Source organism: Sardina pilchardus, chromosome 19 (genome assembly GCF_963854185.1).
Source record: "Sardina pilchardus chromosome 19, fSarPil1.1, whole genome shotgun sequence".
Classification (NCBI taxonomy): domain Eukaryota; kingdom Metazoa; phylum Chordata; class Actinopteri; order Clupeiformes; family Clupeidae; genus Sardina; species Sardina pilchardus.
The window spans coordinates 31603521-31624081 of record NC_085012.1 but is presented as its reverse complement, the minus strand read 5'-3'; the positions used below and the strand labels follow the sequence as shown (position 1 = coordinate 31624081).

The following is a 20561-nucleotide window of genomic DNA, read 5'->3' as shown; positions in this document are numbered from 1 at the left end:
TCAGTTTCTCTGGCTATAAGCATACAATCTCTCTGAAGACTACATATCCTGTTAACTGTTCCCTCTGTCCACAACTGTTTCAAAATAAAAGTCCTCACTGCAATAATACACCATTAAATCATTTAACCATTGAAACTACTCAACTATTTAACTGTTCAACCATTCCAACTGTCAGTTATCATCAACTATGCCTCCAGTCAACTACATGAAACCTTCGTGTACCTAGCAACCAACATAGCAACCATTAAAATTAAGCATTTATGACCGTTTCCATAGCAACCAACATGATTATACTGCAGTAACTTCTTGTTTCCTGATAGTGGCCACAATGAATACCCTTGCAACAAATGTTTAAAAATAAAAGTCCTCACTAGCAAGTTAGCTAGTTAGCATGGTTAGCATTGTTAGCATAGGTAGCATTTTAGCATAACTGCAAAAAATCATCAACTAAGTTAGCTAATCAACCTGGTTAGCATTGTTAATAAAGTTAGCATTGCTAGCATAATTAGCATTTTTAGCGTAACTGCTAGAAATCATTACCTAAGTTAGCTAATCAACATTTTAACATGAACAGAAATCATTAGTTAAGTTAGAGCTGGAATGTTTCATCTTTAAACTGTCTACCTTCACACTATCAACTCTCTGTAAACTATGCAACCACCATGTTTACCCTAGCTACACCTTAGTAACCATATCTACATTATCTATCTATTTTTGCATTTTCATGCACTGGTAATTCCTTGGAATTGCATTTCTAGTTATTACAGTGCATGAAAATGCACTGTACTGTTCTTCCTAGGCTTCTTATTACAGTGCATGAAAATGCACTGTACTGTTCTTCCTATTCTTCTTATTACAGTGCATGAAAATGCACTGTACTGTTCTTCCTAGGCTTCTTCTTCTTATTATTCTTCTTCTAACGCACGCAAATCAGCTAGAACCGTTTAACGTAGAAACTTCATTCAAACTGCGTTACGTAGGTCTTACTTAGGACATGTGTGCTATGACTTTTCAACTTTGTAACTTTTATACTTTTTAAACTATTAGTTAAAAACTATTACAATTTCCCCCATAGACTTAACATTGCTCATTATGACATCACGGCAGCAATTAGAATCTTACTCCAGCTGGTCAGCCACCTGGGCACCAACTGTCAGTTTCTCTCAGGCAATCTCTCTGAAGACTACATATTCTGTTCCCCTGTATCCTCTGTGCACAACAGTATCAAAATAAGTCCTCCTAATTCCATCCAACTTTATATCCATTCATCTTCTTCAAACCATTCACTCATCCACCCATTCTAAACAGTCTGCCTATCAACATCAATTAGACGTTCTACATTCAACTTTTAAACAATCTACTCTGTCTCAGGCTGGCTCTCTTAAGACTAGCCAGTTAAATTGATTACACCTGTGTCTGTATCCACTACTCTCAGTAGAGAGCTGTGTCTCTCCACTCTACAAGAATATAAGGCACATTCCATCCAACATTCTATCCATTCATCTTCTTCAGACCATTCACTCATCCACCCATTAAACTGTCTATCAACATCTATTAAACAATCTGTCTATCAACATCCATTAAACTCTCTGTCTATCAACATTAATTAGACTATCTACATTCAACTTTTTAATTATTTACTCTGTCTCAGGCTTTTATAGTACACTCTGGTTCTCTTAAGACTAGCCAGTTAAATTGATTACACCTGTGTCAACTACTCTCAGAGAGCTGTATCAGTGTCTCTCTTAACAAGAATATAAGGCACATTCCATCCAACCTTCTATCCATTCATCTTCTTCAGACCATTCACTCATCCACCATTAAACTGTCAATCAATATCTATTAAACAATCTGCCTATCAACATCCATTAAACATTCTGTCTATCAACATTAATTAGACTATCTACATACAACTTTTAAAGTATTTACTGTGGGTCCCTCTCAAGCAGCGTTTATATGTCCTCCCTCGCTCCTCGATCCTCAATGATCTACATAAAGAAAGATAGAAGAAGGGCTAGACTATCCCATTGTTGCCGCTCCATCATTCTTTATGTAGATCAGTGAGGAGCGAAAGAGGACGCGTAAACGCTATATGAGAGGCACCTTCTGTCTCAGGCTTTAAGCATACAATCTCATTAAGACTACAGATCCTGTTTCACTACGTCCTCTGTCCACAACTGTTTCAAAATAAAGGTCCTCACTGCAATAATACACTATTAAATCATTTAACCATTGAAACTACTCAACTATTGAACTGTTCAACCATTCCAACTGTCAGTTATCATCCACTATGCCTCCAGTCAACTACATGAAACCTCCATGTACCTAGCAACCAACATAGCAACCATTAAAATTAAGTGTTTGTGACCGTTTCCATAGCAACCAACATGATTATACTGCAGTAACTTCTTGTTTCCTGATAGTGGCCACCATGGATACCCTAGCAAAAAAATGTTTCAAAATAAAAGTCCTCACTAGCAAGTTAGCTAGTTAGCATGGTTAGCATAGTTAGCATTGTTAGCATTTTTAGTATAACTGCAAAAAATCATCAACTAAGTTAGCTAATCAACCTGGTTAGCATTGTTAGCAAATTTAGCATTGTTAGCATAGTTAGCATTTTTAGCATTACTGCTAGAAATCATCGGTTAAGTTAGCTAATCAACCTGGTTAGCATTGTTAGTAAAGTTAGCATTGCTAGCATAATAAGCAGTTTTAGCGTAACTGCTAGAAATCATTAGCTAAGTTAGCTAATCAACATTTTAACATGAATAGAAATCATTAGTTAAGTTAGAACTGGAACGTTTCATCTTTAAAACGTCTACCTTCACACTATCAACTCTCTGTAAACTATGCAACCACCATGTTTACCCTAGCTACACCTTAGTAACCATATCTACATTATCTATCTATTTTTGCATTTTCATGCACTGGTAATTCCTTGGAATTGCATTTCTAGTTATTATTAAACTTCTTCTTCTAACGCTCGCAATTCAGCTTCAACCGTTTAACGTAGAAACTTCATTCAAACTTTGTTGCGTAGGTCTTGCTTATGCCATATGTGCTTTGTATTTTTCAACTTTGTAACTTTTATACTTTTTAAACTATTAGTTAAAAACTATCACCATTTTCCCCATAGACTTAACATTGCTCATTATGACATCACGGCAGCAATTAGAATGTTACCCCAGCTGGTCAGCCACCTGGGCACCAACTGTCAGTTTCTCTCAGGCTCCTCTCTGAAGACTACATATTCTGTTCCCCTGTATCCTCTGCGCACAACAGTATCAAAATAAGTCCTCCTAATTCCATCCAACTTTATATCCATTCATCTTCTTCAAACCATTCACTCATCCACCCATTCTAAACAGTCTGCCTATCAACAACATCAATTAGACGCTCTACATTGAACTTTTAAACAATCTACTCTGTCTCAGGCTGGCTCTCTTAAGACTAGCCAGTTAAATTGATTACACCTGTATCTGTATCCACTACTCTCAGTAGAGAGCTGTGTCTCTCCATTCTACAAGAATATAAGGCACATTCCATCTAACATTCTATCCATTCATCTTCTTCAGACCATTCACTCATCCACCCATTAAACTGTCTATCAACATCTATTAAACAATCTGTCTATCAACATCCATTAAACTCTCTGTCTATCAACATTAATTAGACTATCTACATTCAACTTTTAAATTATTTACTCTGTCTCAGGCTTTAAGAGTAGCCTACTCTGGCTCTCTTAAGACTAGCCAGTTAAATTGATTACACCTGTGTCAATTACTCTCAGAGAGCTGTATCAGTGTCTCTCTTAACAAGAATATAAGGCACATTCCATCCAACCCTCTATCCATTCATCTTCTTCAGACCATTCACTCATCCACCCATTAAACTGTCAACCAATATCTATTAAACAATCTGCCTATCAACATCCATTAAACATTCTGTCTATCAACATTAATTAGACTATCTACATACAACTTTTAAAGTATTTACTGTGGGTCCCTCTCAAGCAGCGTTTATATGTCCTCCCTCGCTCCTCGATCCTCAATGATCTACATAAAGAAAGATAGAAGAAGGGCTAGACTATCCCATTGTTGCCGCTCCATCATTCTTTATGTAGATCAGTGAGGAGCGAGAGAGGACGCGTAAACGCTATGAGAGGCACCTTCTGTCTCAGGCTTTAAGCATACAATCTCATTAAGACTACAGATCCTGTTTCACTACTTCCTCTGTCCACAACTGTTTCAAAATAAAGGTCCTCACTGCAATAATACACTATTAAATCATTTAACCATTGAAACTACTCAACTATTGAACTGTTCAACCATTCCAACTGTCAGTTATCATCCACTATGCCTCCAGTCAACTACATGAAACCTCCATGTACCTAGCAACCAACATAGCAACCATTAAAATGAAGTGTTTATGACTGTTTCCATAGCAACCAACATAATTTTACTGCAGTAACTTCTTGTTTCCTGATAGTGGCCACCATGGATACCCTAGCAACAAATGTTTCAAAATAAAAGTCCTCACTAGCAAGTTAGCTAGTTAGCATGGTTACGAAGTTAGCATTTTTAGCATAACTGCAAAAAATCATCAACTAAGTTAGCTAATCAACCTGGTTAGCATTGTTAGCAAATTTAGCATTGTTAGGATAGTTAGCATTTTTAGCATTACTGCTAGAAATCATCGGTTAAGTTAGCTAATCAACCTGGTTAGCATTGTAAGTAAAGTTAGCATTGCTAACATAATTAGCATTTTTAGCGTAACTGCTAGAAATCATTAGCTAAGTTAGCTAATCAACATTTTAACATGAATAGAAATCATTAGTTAAGTTAGAACTGGAATGTTTAATCTTTAAACTGTCTACCTTCACACTATCAACTCTCTGTAAACTATGCTACCACCATGTTTACCCTAGCTACACCTTAGTAACCATATCTACATTATCTATCTATTTTTGCATTTTCATGCACTGGTAATTCCTTGGAATTGCATTTCTAGTTATTATTCCACTACTTCTTCTAACGCTCGCAATTCAGCTTGAACTGTTTAACGTAGAAACTTGATTCAAACTTTGCTACGTAGGTCTTACTAAGGAGACCTGTGCAATATATTTTTAAACTTTGTAACTTTTATACTTTTTAAACTGTAAATTAAAAACTATTAAACATTTCCCCATAGACTTAACATTGCTCATTATGACATCACGGCAGCAATTAGAATGTTACGCCAGGTGGCCAGTCCAGGTGCAGCAGCTCTCTCTCTCTCTCTCTCAGGCTACATACACTGGCTCTCTTAAGACTAGCCAGTTAAATTGATTACACCTGTATCTGTATCCACTACTCTCAGTAGAGAGCTGTGTCTCTCCAGTCTACAAGAATACAATGTATAAGGCACATTCCATCCAACTTTCTATCCATTCATCTTCTTCAGACCATTCACTCATCCACCCATTAAACTGTCTATCAACATCTATTAAACAATCTGCCTATCAACATCCATTAAACTCTCTGTCTATCTACATTCAACTTTTAAATGATTTACTCTGTCTCAGGCTTTAAGCACACTATGGTTCTCTTAAGACTAACCAGTTAAATTGATTACACCTGTATCAACTACTCTCAGAGAGCTGTATCAGTGTCTCTCTTAACAAGAATATAAGGCACATTCCATCCAACCTTCTATCCATTCATCTTCTTCAGACCATTCACTCATCCACCCATTAAACTGTCAATCAATATCTATTAAACAATCTGCCTATCAACATCCATTAAACATTCTGTCTATCAACATTAATTAGACTATCTACATACAAGTATTTACTGTGGGTGCCTCTCAAGCAGCGTTTATATGTCCTCACTCGCTCCTCGGGCCTCGATCCTCAATGATCTACATAAAGAAAGATAGAAGGGCTAGACTATCCCATTGTTGCCGCTCCATCATTCTTTATGTAGATCAGTGAATTGTCAATTGTTTCCTCTGTCCACAACTGTTTCAAAATAAAAGTCCTCACTGCAATAATACACCATTAAATCATTTAACCATTGAAACTACTCAACTATTGAACTGTTCAACCATTCCAACTGTCAGTTATCATCCACTATGCCTCCAGTCAACTACATGAAACCTCCATGTACCTAGCAACCAACATAGCAACCATTAAAATTAAGTGTTTATGACCGTTTCCATAGCAACCAACATGATTATACTGCAGTAACTTCTTGTTTCCTGATAGTGGCCACCATGGATACCCTAGCAACAAATGTTTCAAAATAAAAGTCCTCATTAGCAAGTTAGCTAGTTAGCATAGTTAGCATTTTTAGCATAACTGCAAAAAATCATCAACTAAGTTAGCTTATCAACCTGGTTAGCATTGTTAGCATATTTAGCATAGTTAGCATTTTTAGCATTACTGCTAGAAATCATCGGTTAAGTTAGCTAATCAACCTGGTTAGCATTGTTAGTAAAGTTAGCATTGCTAGCATAATTAGCATTTTTAGCGTAACTGCTAGAAATCATTAGCTAAGTTAGCTAATCAACATTTTAACATGAATAGAAATCATTAATTAAGTTAGAACTGGAATGTTTCATCTTTAAACTGTCTACCTTCACACTATCAACTCTCTGTAAACTATGCAACCACCATGTTTACCCTAGCTACACCTTAGTAGCCATATCTACATTATCGATCTATTTTTGCATTTTCATGCACTGGTAATTCCTTGGAATTGCATTTCTAGTTAAACTTCTTCTTCTAACGCAGCCAATTCAGCTTCAACCGTTTAACGTAGAAACTTCATTCAAACGTTGTTGCGTAGGTCTTGCTTATGCCATGCCTGCTTTGTATTTTTTAACTTTGTAACTTTTATACTTTTTAAACTATTACTTAAAAACTATTACCATTTCCCCCATAGACTTAACATTGCTCATTATGACATCACGGCAGCAATTAGAATCTTACGCCAGGTGTCCGGCCACCTGGGCACCAACTGTCAGTTTCTCTGGCTTTAAGCATACAAGCTGTGTCTCATTCCAGGGGCTGCGTGGTTCTAAGGCCGGATTCGTAGACCGGTTGCGTCATAGTGGCGCGCCTAGTACTGTCCCATTCCGTGGGCTCCTTCGAATCCGGCCGACAAACCCACCCTTCTTTTCCCCGAAACGGAGTGTGCATCGGATGTATGCTTCGCGGCCTACCTGGCCACCAAGATTCGATACGTTTATGACGTTTCATTGAGTTTCATTGAGTTGGTGAGATAGTCGGCAGAGGAGTAGCCTACACGTTTAAACATTTAATAAACGTTATAATAATATTTAAATGAAGTTATTATATATTTTCAGTTAAGTCTCAGTTTCAAAATAACTTTTTGAAATGTGAACTATGCTTAAACGATGTCGCCGATTTCCGTAGGCTATCAAAATAATCACTTCCTAAATAAAGCTCAAACATTGGCCTTTCACTTTCAAATGGTTTATCAAGTCATGCCAATTAACATTATGCTCAGATAATCACTAGTGAGTAGGCCTAGGCTAGTCTATTATAATTGGTTCCCACTAGAAGATCGTAATGTTAGTTGATGGCCGTTTGCGTAAAGTCCAAGGGTGAATGACATCCACCAAATGTTTCTTAAAGCATTTGTTGGTGACATCTAGCCTAATGGAAACTAGATTAAATTTGATAGATTACAAATGTGTGCCTAGCAAATTAAGTAGCAAATACAATTCCATCAGTTCAAGAAAAATGTGTAGCCTGAATTAACCACAGCCTGCACACACGATGCCGCTGGAGATAGTTTCCGTGTAGGCTATATAGCCTAAGCCTAATGACAGCAAGTCTGATCACTAATTGTAAACCTGCAATAATAGAATGCCTAACGTAGAGAGAGAGAGAGAGAGAGAGAGAGAGAAGGAGTGTTGCGTTGGGTCGCTTAATTAAAGTAAAAAACAGCTCTTCGGGAACGGACAAAAATAGAATTGAAACAAACTGCGACTGTCCTGTAGCCTATGTAAAGTTTCTTGGTGATAAAGTTTGTAGAAGGCAGTAGGCTAGTCAGAGGTCCGAGACACACCGATTAAGTGAAAACATTTTTTAAAATCCTTTATTTCATTGGATAAAGTCAGCGCGTTTCGACATATGAGAGCGCATCTTCTGCCGTTATATGAGACATGCCCTTCAACAGGAGCGGGTCTTCCTCAGGGCAATCCAATAGAGTAACCTAGGCTACTTTGTCGATCTATTTTATGTGGCAAATGCATGTGATGCTTTGTGCATGATCGAGATATGAAAAGAGATAGCCTATAAACATGATATAAACCTACAAACAGCACTTGCGCAAGAGACGATCAACTTCTGCTAAATGGATAACATGGATATGATCATCAGCTGAGCCTCAATGACGTTTGTCAACGTTGCAATGGAGCTACAAGCTAGGTCAGTTAACGACGAAGTCCAATAGTTATGCATTTAAGCCTGCAAACGACCAGCATAAGTTCACATCAGCTGATCACAGCTCGTTATCCTGCAATTCCATAGCCAGTTATCTAAACTCCTGTTATATTCCCTCCGATGTTTTTGAAATTATGTCAAGCAGCGAAAGCAATTACGCTAGCCATGCCCATCTGTACCCTACCTGTAAAGTTTGGCTTTAACCAGGCTAGAAAGAAAAAGGACAAGGCTACTCACATGAACGCTATATCCAACTCCCTTTGAAATAGCCATCTCTTGAAAAGTAGCCTAATGCGACAGTTGTGTGGCCGCTTTTAGCCGATGGTTTAACAAATTATTTTAAATTGGAGATGGACAAGGCAAGCATAGAATATGGCCATATAGGCTATCCTCCTATCACTGTTTTGACTAGTCTTATAATAAAATAAGATTGGCATTGCCTAGCCTATGCCACATTAATTCCTTGTTAGCGTTTCCTCTGCACTGAATGTTATTCTAAGCGTCTGCTAAATAAAAAATAAAACATCGAATAGATTATTGTTCTCAGTCAGAAGTAGCATGTTGTACTGTTGTAGCCTATGAGTTAAATGTAACATGTTTTGATGACATGGGCGTGTTGAAAGGATGCTTTTCACGTAGCCTACATGAGTTTGACAGATCAGTAGGCCAAGCTCGGACTCATGACGTAACAGAGCCGTTCTTTTGGGCTAGACCGTCTCGTTTAAAAAACCGTTGGTCCAGCTAGGTCGGGTCTATGCGGTCACAGAAGACCGGTGCTAGGTAGCACGAATGCTCCGAAGCATCCAGCCCCTGAAATGAGACACAGCTACAGTCTCTCAGAAGACTACATATCCTGTTAACTGTTTCCTCTGTCCACAACTGTTTCAAAATAAAAGTCCTCACTGCAATAATACACTATTAAATCATTTAACCATTGAAACTACTCAACTATTTAACTGTTCAACCATTCCAACTGTCAGTTATCATCCACTATGCCTCCAGTCAACTACATGAAACCTCCATGTACCTAGCAACCAACATAGCAACCATTAAAATTAAGTGTTTATGACCGTTTCCATAGCAACCAACATGATTATACTGCAGTAACTTCTTGTTTCCTGATAGTGGCCACCATGGAAACCCTAGCAACAAATGTTTCAAAATAAAAGTCCTCACTAGCAAGTTAGCTAGTTAGCATGGTTAGCATTGTTAGCATAGTTAGCATTTTTAGCATAACTGCAAAAAATCATCAACTAAGTTAGCTAATCAACCTGGTTAGCATTGTTAGCAAATTTAGCATTGTTAGCATAGTTAGCATTTTTAGCATTACTGCTAGAAATCAACGGTTAAGTTAGCTAATCAACCTGGTTAGCATTGTTAATAAAGTTAGCATTGCTAACATTATTAGCATTTTTAACGTAACTGCTAGAAATCATTAGCTAAGTTAGCTAATCAACATTTTAACATAAATAGAAATCATTAGTTAAGTTAGAACTGGAATGTTTCATCTTTTAACTGTCTACCTTCACACTATCAACTCTCTGTAAACTATGCAACCACCATGTTTACCCTAGCTACACCTTAGTAACCATATCTACATTATCTATCTATTTTTGCATTTTCATGCACTGGTAATTCCTTGGAATTGCATTTCTAGTTCTTCTTCTAACGCACGCTATTCAGCTTCAACCGCTTAACGTAGAAACTCCATTAAAATTTTGTCGCGTAGGTCTTACTTACGCGATGTGGGCTTTGTATTTTTCAACTTTGTAACTTTTATACTTTTTAAACTATTAGTTAAAAACTATTACAATTTCCCCCATAGACTTAACATTGCTCATTATGACATCACGGCAGCAATTAGAATCTTACGCCAGGTGGCCGGCCACCTGGGCACCAACTGTCAGTTTCTCTGGCTTTAAGCATACAGTCTCTCAGAAGACTACATATCCTGTTAACTGTTTCCTCTGTCCACAACTGTTTCAAAATAAAAGTCCTCACTGCAATAATACACTATTAAATCATTTAACCATTGAAACTACTCAACTATTGAACTGTTCAACCATTCCAACTGTCAGTTATCATCCACTATGCCTCCAGTCAACTACATGAAACCTCCATGTACCTAGCAACCAACATAGCAGCCATTAAAATTAAGTGTTTATGACCGTTTCCATAGCAACCAACATGATTATACTGCAGTAACTTCTTGTTTCTTGATAGTGGCCACCATGGATACCCTAGCAACAAATGTTTCAAAATAAAAGTCCTCACTAGCAAGTTAGCTAGTTAGCATGGTTAGCATAGTTAGCATTTTTAGCATAACTGCAAAAAAACATCAACTAAGTTAGCTAATCAACCTGGTTAGCATCATTAGCAAATTTAGAATTGTTAGCATAGTTAGCATTTTTAGCATAACTGCAAAAAACCATCAACTAAGTTAGCTAATCAACCTGGTTAGCATTATTAGCAAATTTAGCATTGTTAGCATAGTTAGCATTTTTAGCATTACTGCTAGAAATCATCGGTTAAGTTAGCTAATCAACCTGGTTAGCATTGTTAGTAAAGTTATCATTGCTAGCATAATTAGCATTTTAGCGTAACTGCTAGAAATCATTACCTAAGTTAGCTAATCAACATTTTAACATGAATAGAAATCATTAGTTAAGTTAGAGCTGGAATGTTTCATCTTTAAACTGTCTACCTTCACACTATCAACTCTCCACTCTAAAAAATGCTGGGTTATTTTTTCAACCCAACCACTGGGTTGAGCCTGCTGGGTCATTTTATTGGGTTGTTTTAACTCGTATTGGGTCATTTCTGTAACCCAGCTTGTTGGGTTGATAGTACAGCGCTGCTGGGTTGACCATTTAGGACTGTGCCCCTCCTCTCCCCCACCTGATGTGGAGCACTATACCCAGCACCTGGGTGACTTTAACACAGCTGCATAGTTATTTGAGAGGTTGAAGAAAAAAATCGGTAGACATATTCTTTCAACCGTCCAGTCCAGCAGCTGCTGCCAACAAATGCAATGGAAATCAGGCGATTTCGGAAGGTATGTATCTGTTTTTAACTTCTGCATTTTAAAAAGAAATCCAGACGGATTTTAAAAGTCCACCCAGAGACATTTGTGATATGAATGAATATTCTGCCTGACGATTTCATTCAGCCTCAAGCATGCCAGCTATATTAGCTAAGCTAAGTTAACATAAACTTACAATTTCTGTTCATGTTAAATCTACACAAAGACAGACTCATAAAAAACACAGTTCTGTGTTCACTGGGTATGAACCGCTGAACAGAAACAAAACGAACTTTTACAACGAACTAAAATTAGCACAGCTGTAGTAATGTTAGCAGACAAGTAACAAAATTATGCTTTGTGGTGCAGCTGAGGTTTATCAGCTAATGTTAGCTAATACAGCGAAGTAGTCTCTGCCCAACACACGTAACTGACGGTAATAATCATGGCAAACAACATCTTATTAACTCATTTAGGGTAGCTTCATAGTATAGCCATGTAACTTATTGGGTGTATTTTGCTAGTAGCGTTACAAACACCTTAGATCCACTGACTGAATAACGTGCTAACATTGGCTAGCTAACTTTAGCATCGCCACTACTGAAATTACGTTTATTAGCCTGCTTATCCAGCTCATCTCCAAACGCACGTTTTGTATTAGGCCTACCTGTATTAGGTTTAAAACAACGCCATAATATTAGGTCTCCTGGTGGATTTTTAATGTTTGTCAACATCATTCATTGATAATGGTTCATGGAAGTCTTGATATAAAGCTCTGTAAATAACTGATTCTTTTTTTTTTCTTTGATTGACAGGGCTGACCCCCGAAACGGACCATGGAATCTGCCTGCCTTCATGGAAGTATCACAGACTGTTCAAAAATAAAGAAAAGTATAAAATAAATAATCATGCCTGTTTTATTTAATTGCATGGCTATTCTTGCCCATTTCTCATATAATATATTGTCTGTATCCAAGCTGTCAACAAAATGTGTGACTTTAAGTTTGGCTATTTAAGTGAAGTGTTTTAAAAATGAACCAGTGGATTTTTTTGGGATTGTTTTCAAATATAACCCAAACATTATGTAAATTTAACTAAACATTCGTGTCAAGATAACCCAACATATTGGTTAAAATATCAACCCATCCGCTGGGTTAAATTTAATAACCCAATTTGCTGGGTTAAGATAACCCAATGCTGTGTTGGACCCCATTTTACTCAGCAGTTGGGTTGAAAATAACTAAATTTGGGTTGTTTTCAACCCAGCATTTTTTAGAGTGTCTGTAAACTATGCAACCACCATGTTTACCCTAGCTACACCTTAGCAACCATATCTACATTATCTATCTATTTTTGCATTTTCATGCACTGGTAATTCCTTGGAATTGCATTTCTAGTTATTACAGTGCATGAAAATGCACTGTACTGTTATTCCAAGTCTTCTTATTATTACAGTGCATGAAAATGCACTGTACTGTTCTTCCTCGGTCTTCTTCTTATTATTATTACAGTGCATGAAAATGCACTGTACTGTTCTTCCTATTCTTCTTATTACAGTGCATGAAAATGCACTGTACTGTTCTTCCTAGGCTTTTTATTATTACAGTGCATGAAAATGCACTGTACTGTTCTTCCTATTCTTCTTATTACAGTGCATGAAAATGCACTGTACTGTTCTTCCTAGGCTTCTTCTTATTATAGTGCATGAAAATGCACTATACTGTTCTTCCAAGTCTTCTTCCGCAACTTCTTATTATTCTTCTTCTAACGCACGCAATTCAGCTTGAACCGTTTAACATAGAAACTTCATTCAAACGTTGTTGCGTAGGTCTTGCTTATGCCATGTGTGCTTTGTATTTTTCAACTTTGTAACTTTTATACTTTTTAAACTATTAGTTAAAAACTATTACAATTTCCCCCATAGACTTAACATTGCTCATTATGACATCACGGCAGCAATTAGAATCTTAAGCCAGGTGGCCGGCCACCTGGGCACCAACTGTCAGTTTCTCTCAGGCTCCTCTCTGAAGACTACATATTCTGTTCCCCTGTATCCTCTGCGCACAACAGTATCAAAATAAGTCCTCCTAATTCCATCCAACTTTATATCCATTCATCTTCTTCAAACCATTCACTCATCCACCCATTCTAAACAGTCTGCCTATCAACATCAATTAGACGCTCTACATTGAACTTTTAAACAATCTACTCTGTCTCAGGCTGGCTCTCTTAAGACTAGCCAGTTAAATTGATTACACCTGTATCTGTATCCACTACTCTCAGTAGAGAGCTGTGTCTCTCCATTCTACAAGAATATAAGGCACATTCCATCCAACATTCTATCCATTCATCTTCTTCAGACCATTCACTCATCCACCCATTAAACTGTCTATCAACATCTATTAAACAATCTGTCTATCAACATCCATTAAACTCTCTGTCTATCAACATTAATTAGACTATCTACATTCAACTTTTAAATTATTTACTCTGTCTCAGGCTTTAAGAGTACTCTGGCTCTCTTAAGACTAGCCAGTTAAATTGATTACACCTGTGTCAACTACTCTCAGAGAGCTGTATCAGTGTCTCTCTTAACAAGAATATAAGGCACATTCCATCCAACCTTCTATCCATTCATCTTCTTCAGACCATTCACTCATCCACCCATTAAACTGTCAATCAATATCTATTAAACAATCTGCCTATCAACATCCATTAAACATTCTGTCTATCAACATTAATTAGACTATCTACATACAACTTTTAAAGTATTTACTGTGGGTCCCTCTCAAGCAGCGTTTATATGTCCTCCCTCGCTCCTCGATCCTCAATGATCTACATAAAGAAAGATAAAAGAAGGGCTAGACTATCCCTTTGTTGCCGCTCCATCATTCTTTAAGTAGATCAGCGAGGAGCGAGAGAGGACGCATAAACGCTATGAGAGGCACCTTCTGTCTCAGGCTTTAAGCATACAATCTCATTAAGACTACAGATCCTGTTTCACTACTTCCTCTGTCCACAACTGTTTCAAAATAAAGGTCCTCACTGCAACAATACACTATTAAATAATTTAACCATTGAAACTACTCAACTATTGAACTGTTCAACCATTCCAACTGTCAGTTATCATCCACTATGCCTCCAGTTGTAAAGTAGGGCAAAATATACGACAATATATTTCCCACTTTTATACGTGTTCTGTCTACGTCCGGCGCTTCGATGAGGTTGAATTGGACTGTAAAAATATCTGAGAAGTTAGATGGCAATTGTATTAGGAATTTCACCAAGAATCTGACTCCATATATTGTACCTCTAATACATTACCAAATAACTAGTTTGTTTAACTATGGCAGAGAATGGAATGGCACACTAAACTTTTAGAGATATGCAAACTGAGCGAGGAGAATTAACCATTTATTAGGCCTTAAGCCTTAGGTAAGAGTAAAAGTATCAGTAATTTCCTTGAACAAAGGAACAAAGGAGAAAATGAACTTAACCTCAAAACAAAACAATAAACTTGGACTTAAACCTTAACAAGTTACCAAGTTACAATTCTACATACACCAGATAAACAATATATCAAATAATGAAAATAACAAACCCCATAAAGAAATCAAAAGATAGATAGATAGAGAGAGAGAGAGAGAGAGAGAGAAAAGGCAGGGAGAGAGAGAGAGAGGGGCAGAGAGGTCAGTGTGACCTCTTGCCTAGACCAGAACAGAGCAGGAAGAGAAGAGTCACCTCTTGCCCAAAGCTGAGAAAGTGAGAGAAGAGACCGAGGTGAGAAATTCTCAACCTTAAACTATCATGCAGGTCACCCCCCAACCCTGTGGGTGGGATGTGGGTGTGTCTACCACCTGAAGTTCTCCCGTGTAGTTGTTACTCTACAATTATGTATACATACATTAGAGTGCAATGAAAGCGTGATCAGGCTGTTGCCCACATTACAAGTATTAATTCAAGACCAAACATGGATGTATTATCATTTGTCATGAAACAGATACATTTCAGTTTCCAACATTAATTCATCAGAGGCATGGAGAGGGGGAGAAGAGGTGTGTCCGAGGGCCTTTTCCCAAATGGCCGGCCACACACACAATGGGAACAGTTCAAATGCAAATAGATCACCTGGACACAAAGGAGTCTAACTGTGAGGTCGTCTCCCCCGTTCTGAACTTTAGGGATGTTTCTCAGATGGAAAATTTACCAGCTTACACAGTCAACTACACGAAACCTCCATGTACCTAGCAACCAACATAGCAACCATTAAAATTAAGTGTTAATGACCGTTTCCATAGCAACCAACATGATTATACTGCAGTAACTTCTTTTTTATTGATAGTGGCCACCATGGATACCCTAGCAACAAATGTTTCAAAATAAAAGTCCTCACTAGCAAGTTAGCTAGTTAGCATGGTTAGCATAGTTAGCATTTTTAGCATAACTGCAAAAAACATCAACTAAGTTAGCTAATCAACCTGGTTAGCATTGTTAGCAATTTTAGCATTGTTAGCATTTTTAGCATTATTGCTAGAAATCATCAGTTAAGTTAGCTAATCAACCTGGTTAGCATTGTTAGTTTAAGTTAGCATTGTTACCATAGTTAGCATTGCTAGCATAGTTAGCAATTTTAGCACAACTGCTAGAAATCATTAGCTAAGTTAGCGAATCAACCTGGTAAGCACTGTGAGCATAGTTAGCATAGTTAACATTATTACCATTACTGCATCAAATCAGTAGCTAAGTTAACCAATCAACCTGGTTATCATTGTTACCATAGTTAACATTTTAACATGAATAGAAATCATTAGTTAAGTTAGAACTGGAATGTTTTAGCTTTAAACTGTCTACCTTCACACTATCAATTCTCTGTAAACTATGCAACCACCATGTTTACCCTAGCTACACCTTAGTAACCATATCTACACTATCTATCTATTTTTGCATTTCATGCACTGGTAATTCCTTGGAATTGCATTTCTAGTTATTATTCTTCTTCTAACGCACGCAAATCAGCTAGAACCGTTTAACGTAAAAACTTCATTCAAACTGCGTTACGTAGGTCTTACTTAGGACATGTGTGCTATGACTTTTCAACTTTGTAACTTTTATACTTTTTAAACTATTAGTTAAAAACTATTACAATTTCCCCATAGACTTAACATTGCTCATTATGACATCACGGCAGCAATTAGAATGTTACCCCAGCTGGTCAGCCACCTGGGCACCAACTGTCAGTTTCTCTCAGGCTCCTCTCTGAAGACTACATATTCTGTTCCCCTGTATCCTCTGCGCACAACAGTATCAAAATAAGTCCTCCTAATTCCATCCAACTTTATATCCATTCATCTTCTTCAAACCATTCACTCATCCACCCATTTTAAACAGTCTGCCTATCAACATCAATTAGACGCTCTACATTGAACTTTTAAACAATCTACTCTGTCTCAGGCTGGCTCTCTTAAGACTAGCCAGTTAAATTGATTACACCTGTATCTGTATCCACTACTCTCAGTAGAGAGCTGTGTCTCTCCATTCTACAAGAATATAAGGCACATTCCATCCAACATTCTATCCATTCATCTTCTTCAGACCATTCACTCATCCACCCATTAAACTGTCTATCAACATCTATTAAACAATCTGTCTATCAACATCCATTAAACTCTCTGTCTATCAACATTAATTAGACTATCTACATTCAACTTTTAAATGATTTACTCTGTCTCAGGCTTTAAGTACTCTGGCTCTCTTAAGACTAGCCAGTTAAATTGATTACACCTGTGTCAACTACTCTCAGAGAGCTGTATCAGTGTCTCTCTTAACAAGAATATAAGGCACATTCCATCCAACCTTCTATCCATTCATCTTCTTCAGACCATTCACTCATCCACCCATTAAACTGTCAATCAATATCTATTAAACAATCTGCCTATCAACATCCATTAAACATTCTGTCTATCAACATTAATTAGACTATCTACATACAACTTTTAAAGTATTTACTGTGGGTCCCTCTCAAGCAGCGTTTATATGTCCTCCCTCGCTCCTCGATCCTCAATGATCTACATAAAGAAAGATAGAAGAAGGGCTAGACTATCCCATTGTTGCCGCTCCATCATTCTTTATGTAGATCAGTGAGGAGCGAGAGAGGACGCGTAAACGCTATGAGAGGCACCTTCTGTCTCAGGCTTTAAGCATACAATCTCATTAAGACTACAGATCCTGTTTCACTACTTCCTCTGTCCACAACTGTTTCAAAATAAAGGTCCTCACTGCAATAATACATTATTAAATCATTTAACCACTGAAACTACTCAACTATTGAACTGTTCAACCATTCCAACTGTCAGTTATCATCCACTATGCCTCCAGTCAACTACATGAAACCTCCATGTACCTAGCAACCAACATAGCAACCATTAAAATTAAGTGTTTATGACCGTTTCCATAGCAACCAACATGATTATACTGCAGTAACTTCTTGTTTCTTGATAGTGGCCACCATGGATACCCTAGCAACAAATGTTTCAAAATAAAAGTCCTCACTAGCAAGTTAGCTAGTTAGCATAGTTAGCATTGTTAGCATAGGTAGCATTTTTAGCATAACTGCAAAAAGTCATCAACTAAGTTAGCTAATCAACCTGGTTAGCATTATTAGCAAATTTAGCATTGTTAGCATAGTTAGCATTTTTAGCATTACTGCTAGAAATCATCGGTTAAGTTAGCTAATCAACCTGGTTAGCATTGTTAATAAAGTTAGCATTGCTAGCATAATTAGCATTTTTAGCGTAACTGCTAAAAATCATTACCTAAGTTAGCTAATCAACATTTTAACATGAATAGAAATCATTAGTTAAGTTAGAGCCGGAATGTTTCATCTTTAAACTGTCTACCTTCACACTATCAACTCTCTGTAAACTATGCAACCACCATGTTTACCCTAGCTACACCTTAGTAACCATATCTACATTATCTATCTATTTTAGCGTTTTCATGCACTGGTAATTCCTTGGAATTGCATTTCTAGTTATTAATCTTCTTCTAACGCACGCAATTCAGATTGAACCGTTTAACGTAGAAACTTCATTCAAACTTTGTTGCGTAGGTCTCGCTTATGCCATGTGTGCTTTGTATTTTTCAACTTTGTAACTTTTATACTTTTTAAACTATGAATTAAAAAACGTTTTCCCCATAGATTTAACATTGAGCTATTTCCCCATAGACTTAACATTGCTCATTATGACATCACGGCAGCAATTAGAATGTTACCCCAGCTGGTCAGCCACCTGGGCACCAACTGTCAGTTTCTCTCAGGCTGCATACAATCTCTCTGAAGACTACATATTCTGTTCCCCTGTATCCTCTGCGCACAACAGTATCAAAATAAGTCCTCCTAATTCCATCCAACTTTATATCCATTCATCTTCTTCAAACCATTCACTCATCCACCCATTCTAAACAGTCTGCCTATCAACATCAATTAGACGCTCTACATTCAACTTTTAAACAATCTACTCTGTCTCAGGCTGGCTCTCTTAAGACTAGCCAGTTAAATTGATTACACCTGTATCTGTATCCACTACTCTCAGTAGAGAGCTGTGTCTCTCCATTCTACAAGAATATAAGGCACATTCCATCCAACATTCTATCCATTCATCTTCTTCAGACCATTCACTCATCCACCCATTAAACTGTCTATCAACATCTATTAAACAATCTGTCTATCAACATCCATTAAACTCTCTGTCTATCAACATTAATTAGACTATCTACATTCAACTTTTAAATTATTTACTCTGTCTCAGGCTTTAAGAGTAGGCTACACTCTGGCTCTCTTAAGACTAGCCAGTTAAATTGATTACACCTGTGTCAACTACTCTCAGAGAGCTGTATCAGTGTCTCTCTTAACAAGAATATAAGGCACATTCCATCCAACCTTCTATCCATTCATCTTCTTCAGACCATTCACTCATGCACCCATTAAACTGTCAATCAATATCTATTAAACAATCTGCCTATCAACATCCATTAAACATTCTGTCTATCAACATTAATTAGACTATCTACATACAACTTTTAAAGTATTTACTGTGGGTCCCTCTCAAGCAGCGTTTATATGTCCTCCCTCGCTCCTCGATCCTCAATGATCTACATAAAGAAAGATAGAAGAAGGGCTAGACTATCCCATTGTTGCCGCTCCATCATTCTTTATGTAGATCAGTGAGGAGCGAGAGAGGACGCATAAACGCTATATGAGAGGCACCTTCTGGCTCAGGCTTTAAGCATACAATCTCATTAAGACTACAGATCCTGTTTCACTACTTCCTCTGTCCACAACTGTTTCAAAATAAAGGTCCTCACTGCAATAATACACTATTAAATCATTTAACCATTGAAACTACTCAACTATTGAACTGTTCAACCATTCCAACTGTCAGTTATCATCCACTATGCCTCCAGTCAACTACATGAAACCTCCATGTACCTAGCAACCAACATAGCAACCATTAAATTTAAGTGTTTATGACCGCTTCCATAGCAACCAACATGATTATACTGCAGTAACTTCTTGTTTCCTGATAGTGGCCACCATGGATACCCTAGCAACAAATGTTTCAAAATAAAAGTCCTCACTAGCAAGTTAGCTAGTTAGCATGGTTAGCATAGTTAGCATTGTTAGCATAGTTAGCATTTTTAGCATAACTGCAAAAAAATATCAACTAAGTTAGCTAATCAACCTGGTTAGCATTGTTAGCAAATTTAGCATTGTTAGCATAGTTAGCATTTTTAGCATTACTGCTAGAAATCATCGGTTAAGTTAGCTAATCAACCTGGTTAGCATTGTTAGTAAAGTTAGCATTGCTAGCATAATACGCATTTTTAGCGTAACTGCTAGAAATCATTAGCTAAGTTAGCTAATCAACATTTTAACATGAATAGAAATCATTAGTTAAGTTAGAACTGGAACGTTTCATCTTCAAACTGTCTACCTTCACACTATCAACTCTCTGTAAACTATGCAACCACCATGTTTACCCTAGCTACACCTTAGTAACCATATCTACATTATCTAATTCCTTGGAA

At 37.3% G+C, this 20561-nt stretch overlaps 1 protein-coding gene across 3 annotated transcripts in view; it reads left to right on the top strand.

Annotated features, from left to right (window-relative positions):
* si:dkey-12l12.1 (uncharacterized) overlaps positions 1 to 20561 on the top strand; it is a 117920-nt gene that overhangs the window by 53226 nt on the left and 44133 nt on the right. Inside the window, exon 4 of one of the 3 annotated variants that reach the window (XM_062521607.1) lies at positions 12290 to 12326. The exons of the other annotated variants lie outside the window; for them this stretch is intronic. Within the exon in view, the coding sequence (XP_062377591.1) occupies positions 12290 to 12295 (6 nt within the window). The 3' untranslated portion in view covers positions 12296 to 12326. Of the gene's footprint in view, positions 1 to 12289; positions 12327 to 20561 lie in introns of those variants that run through there. 3 annotated transcript variants of the gene reach the window in all.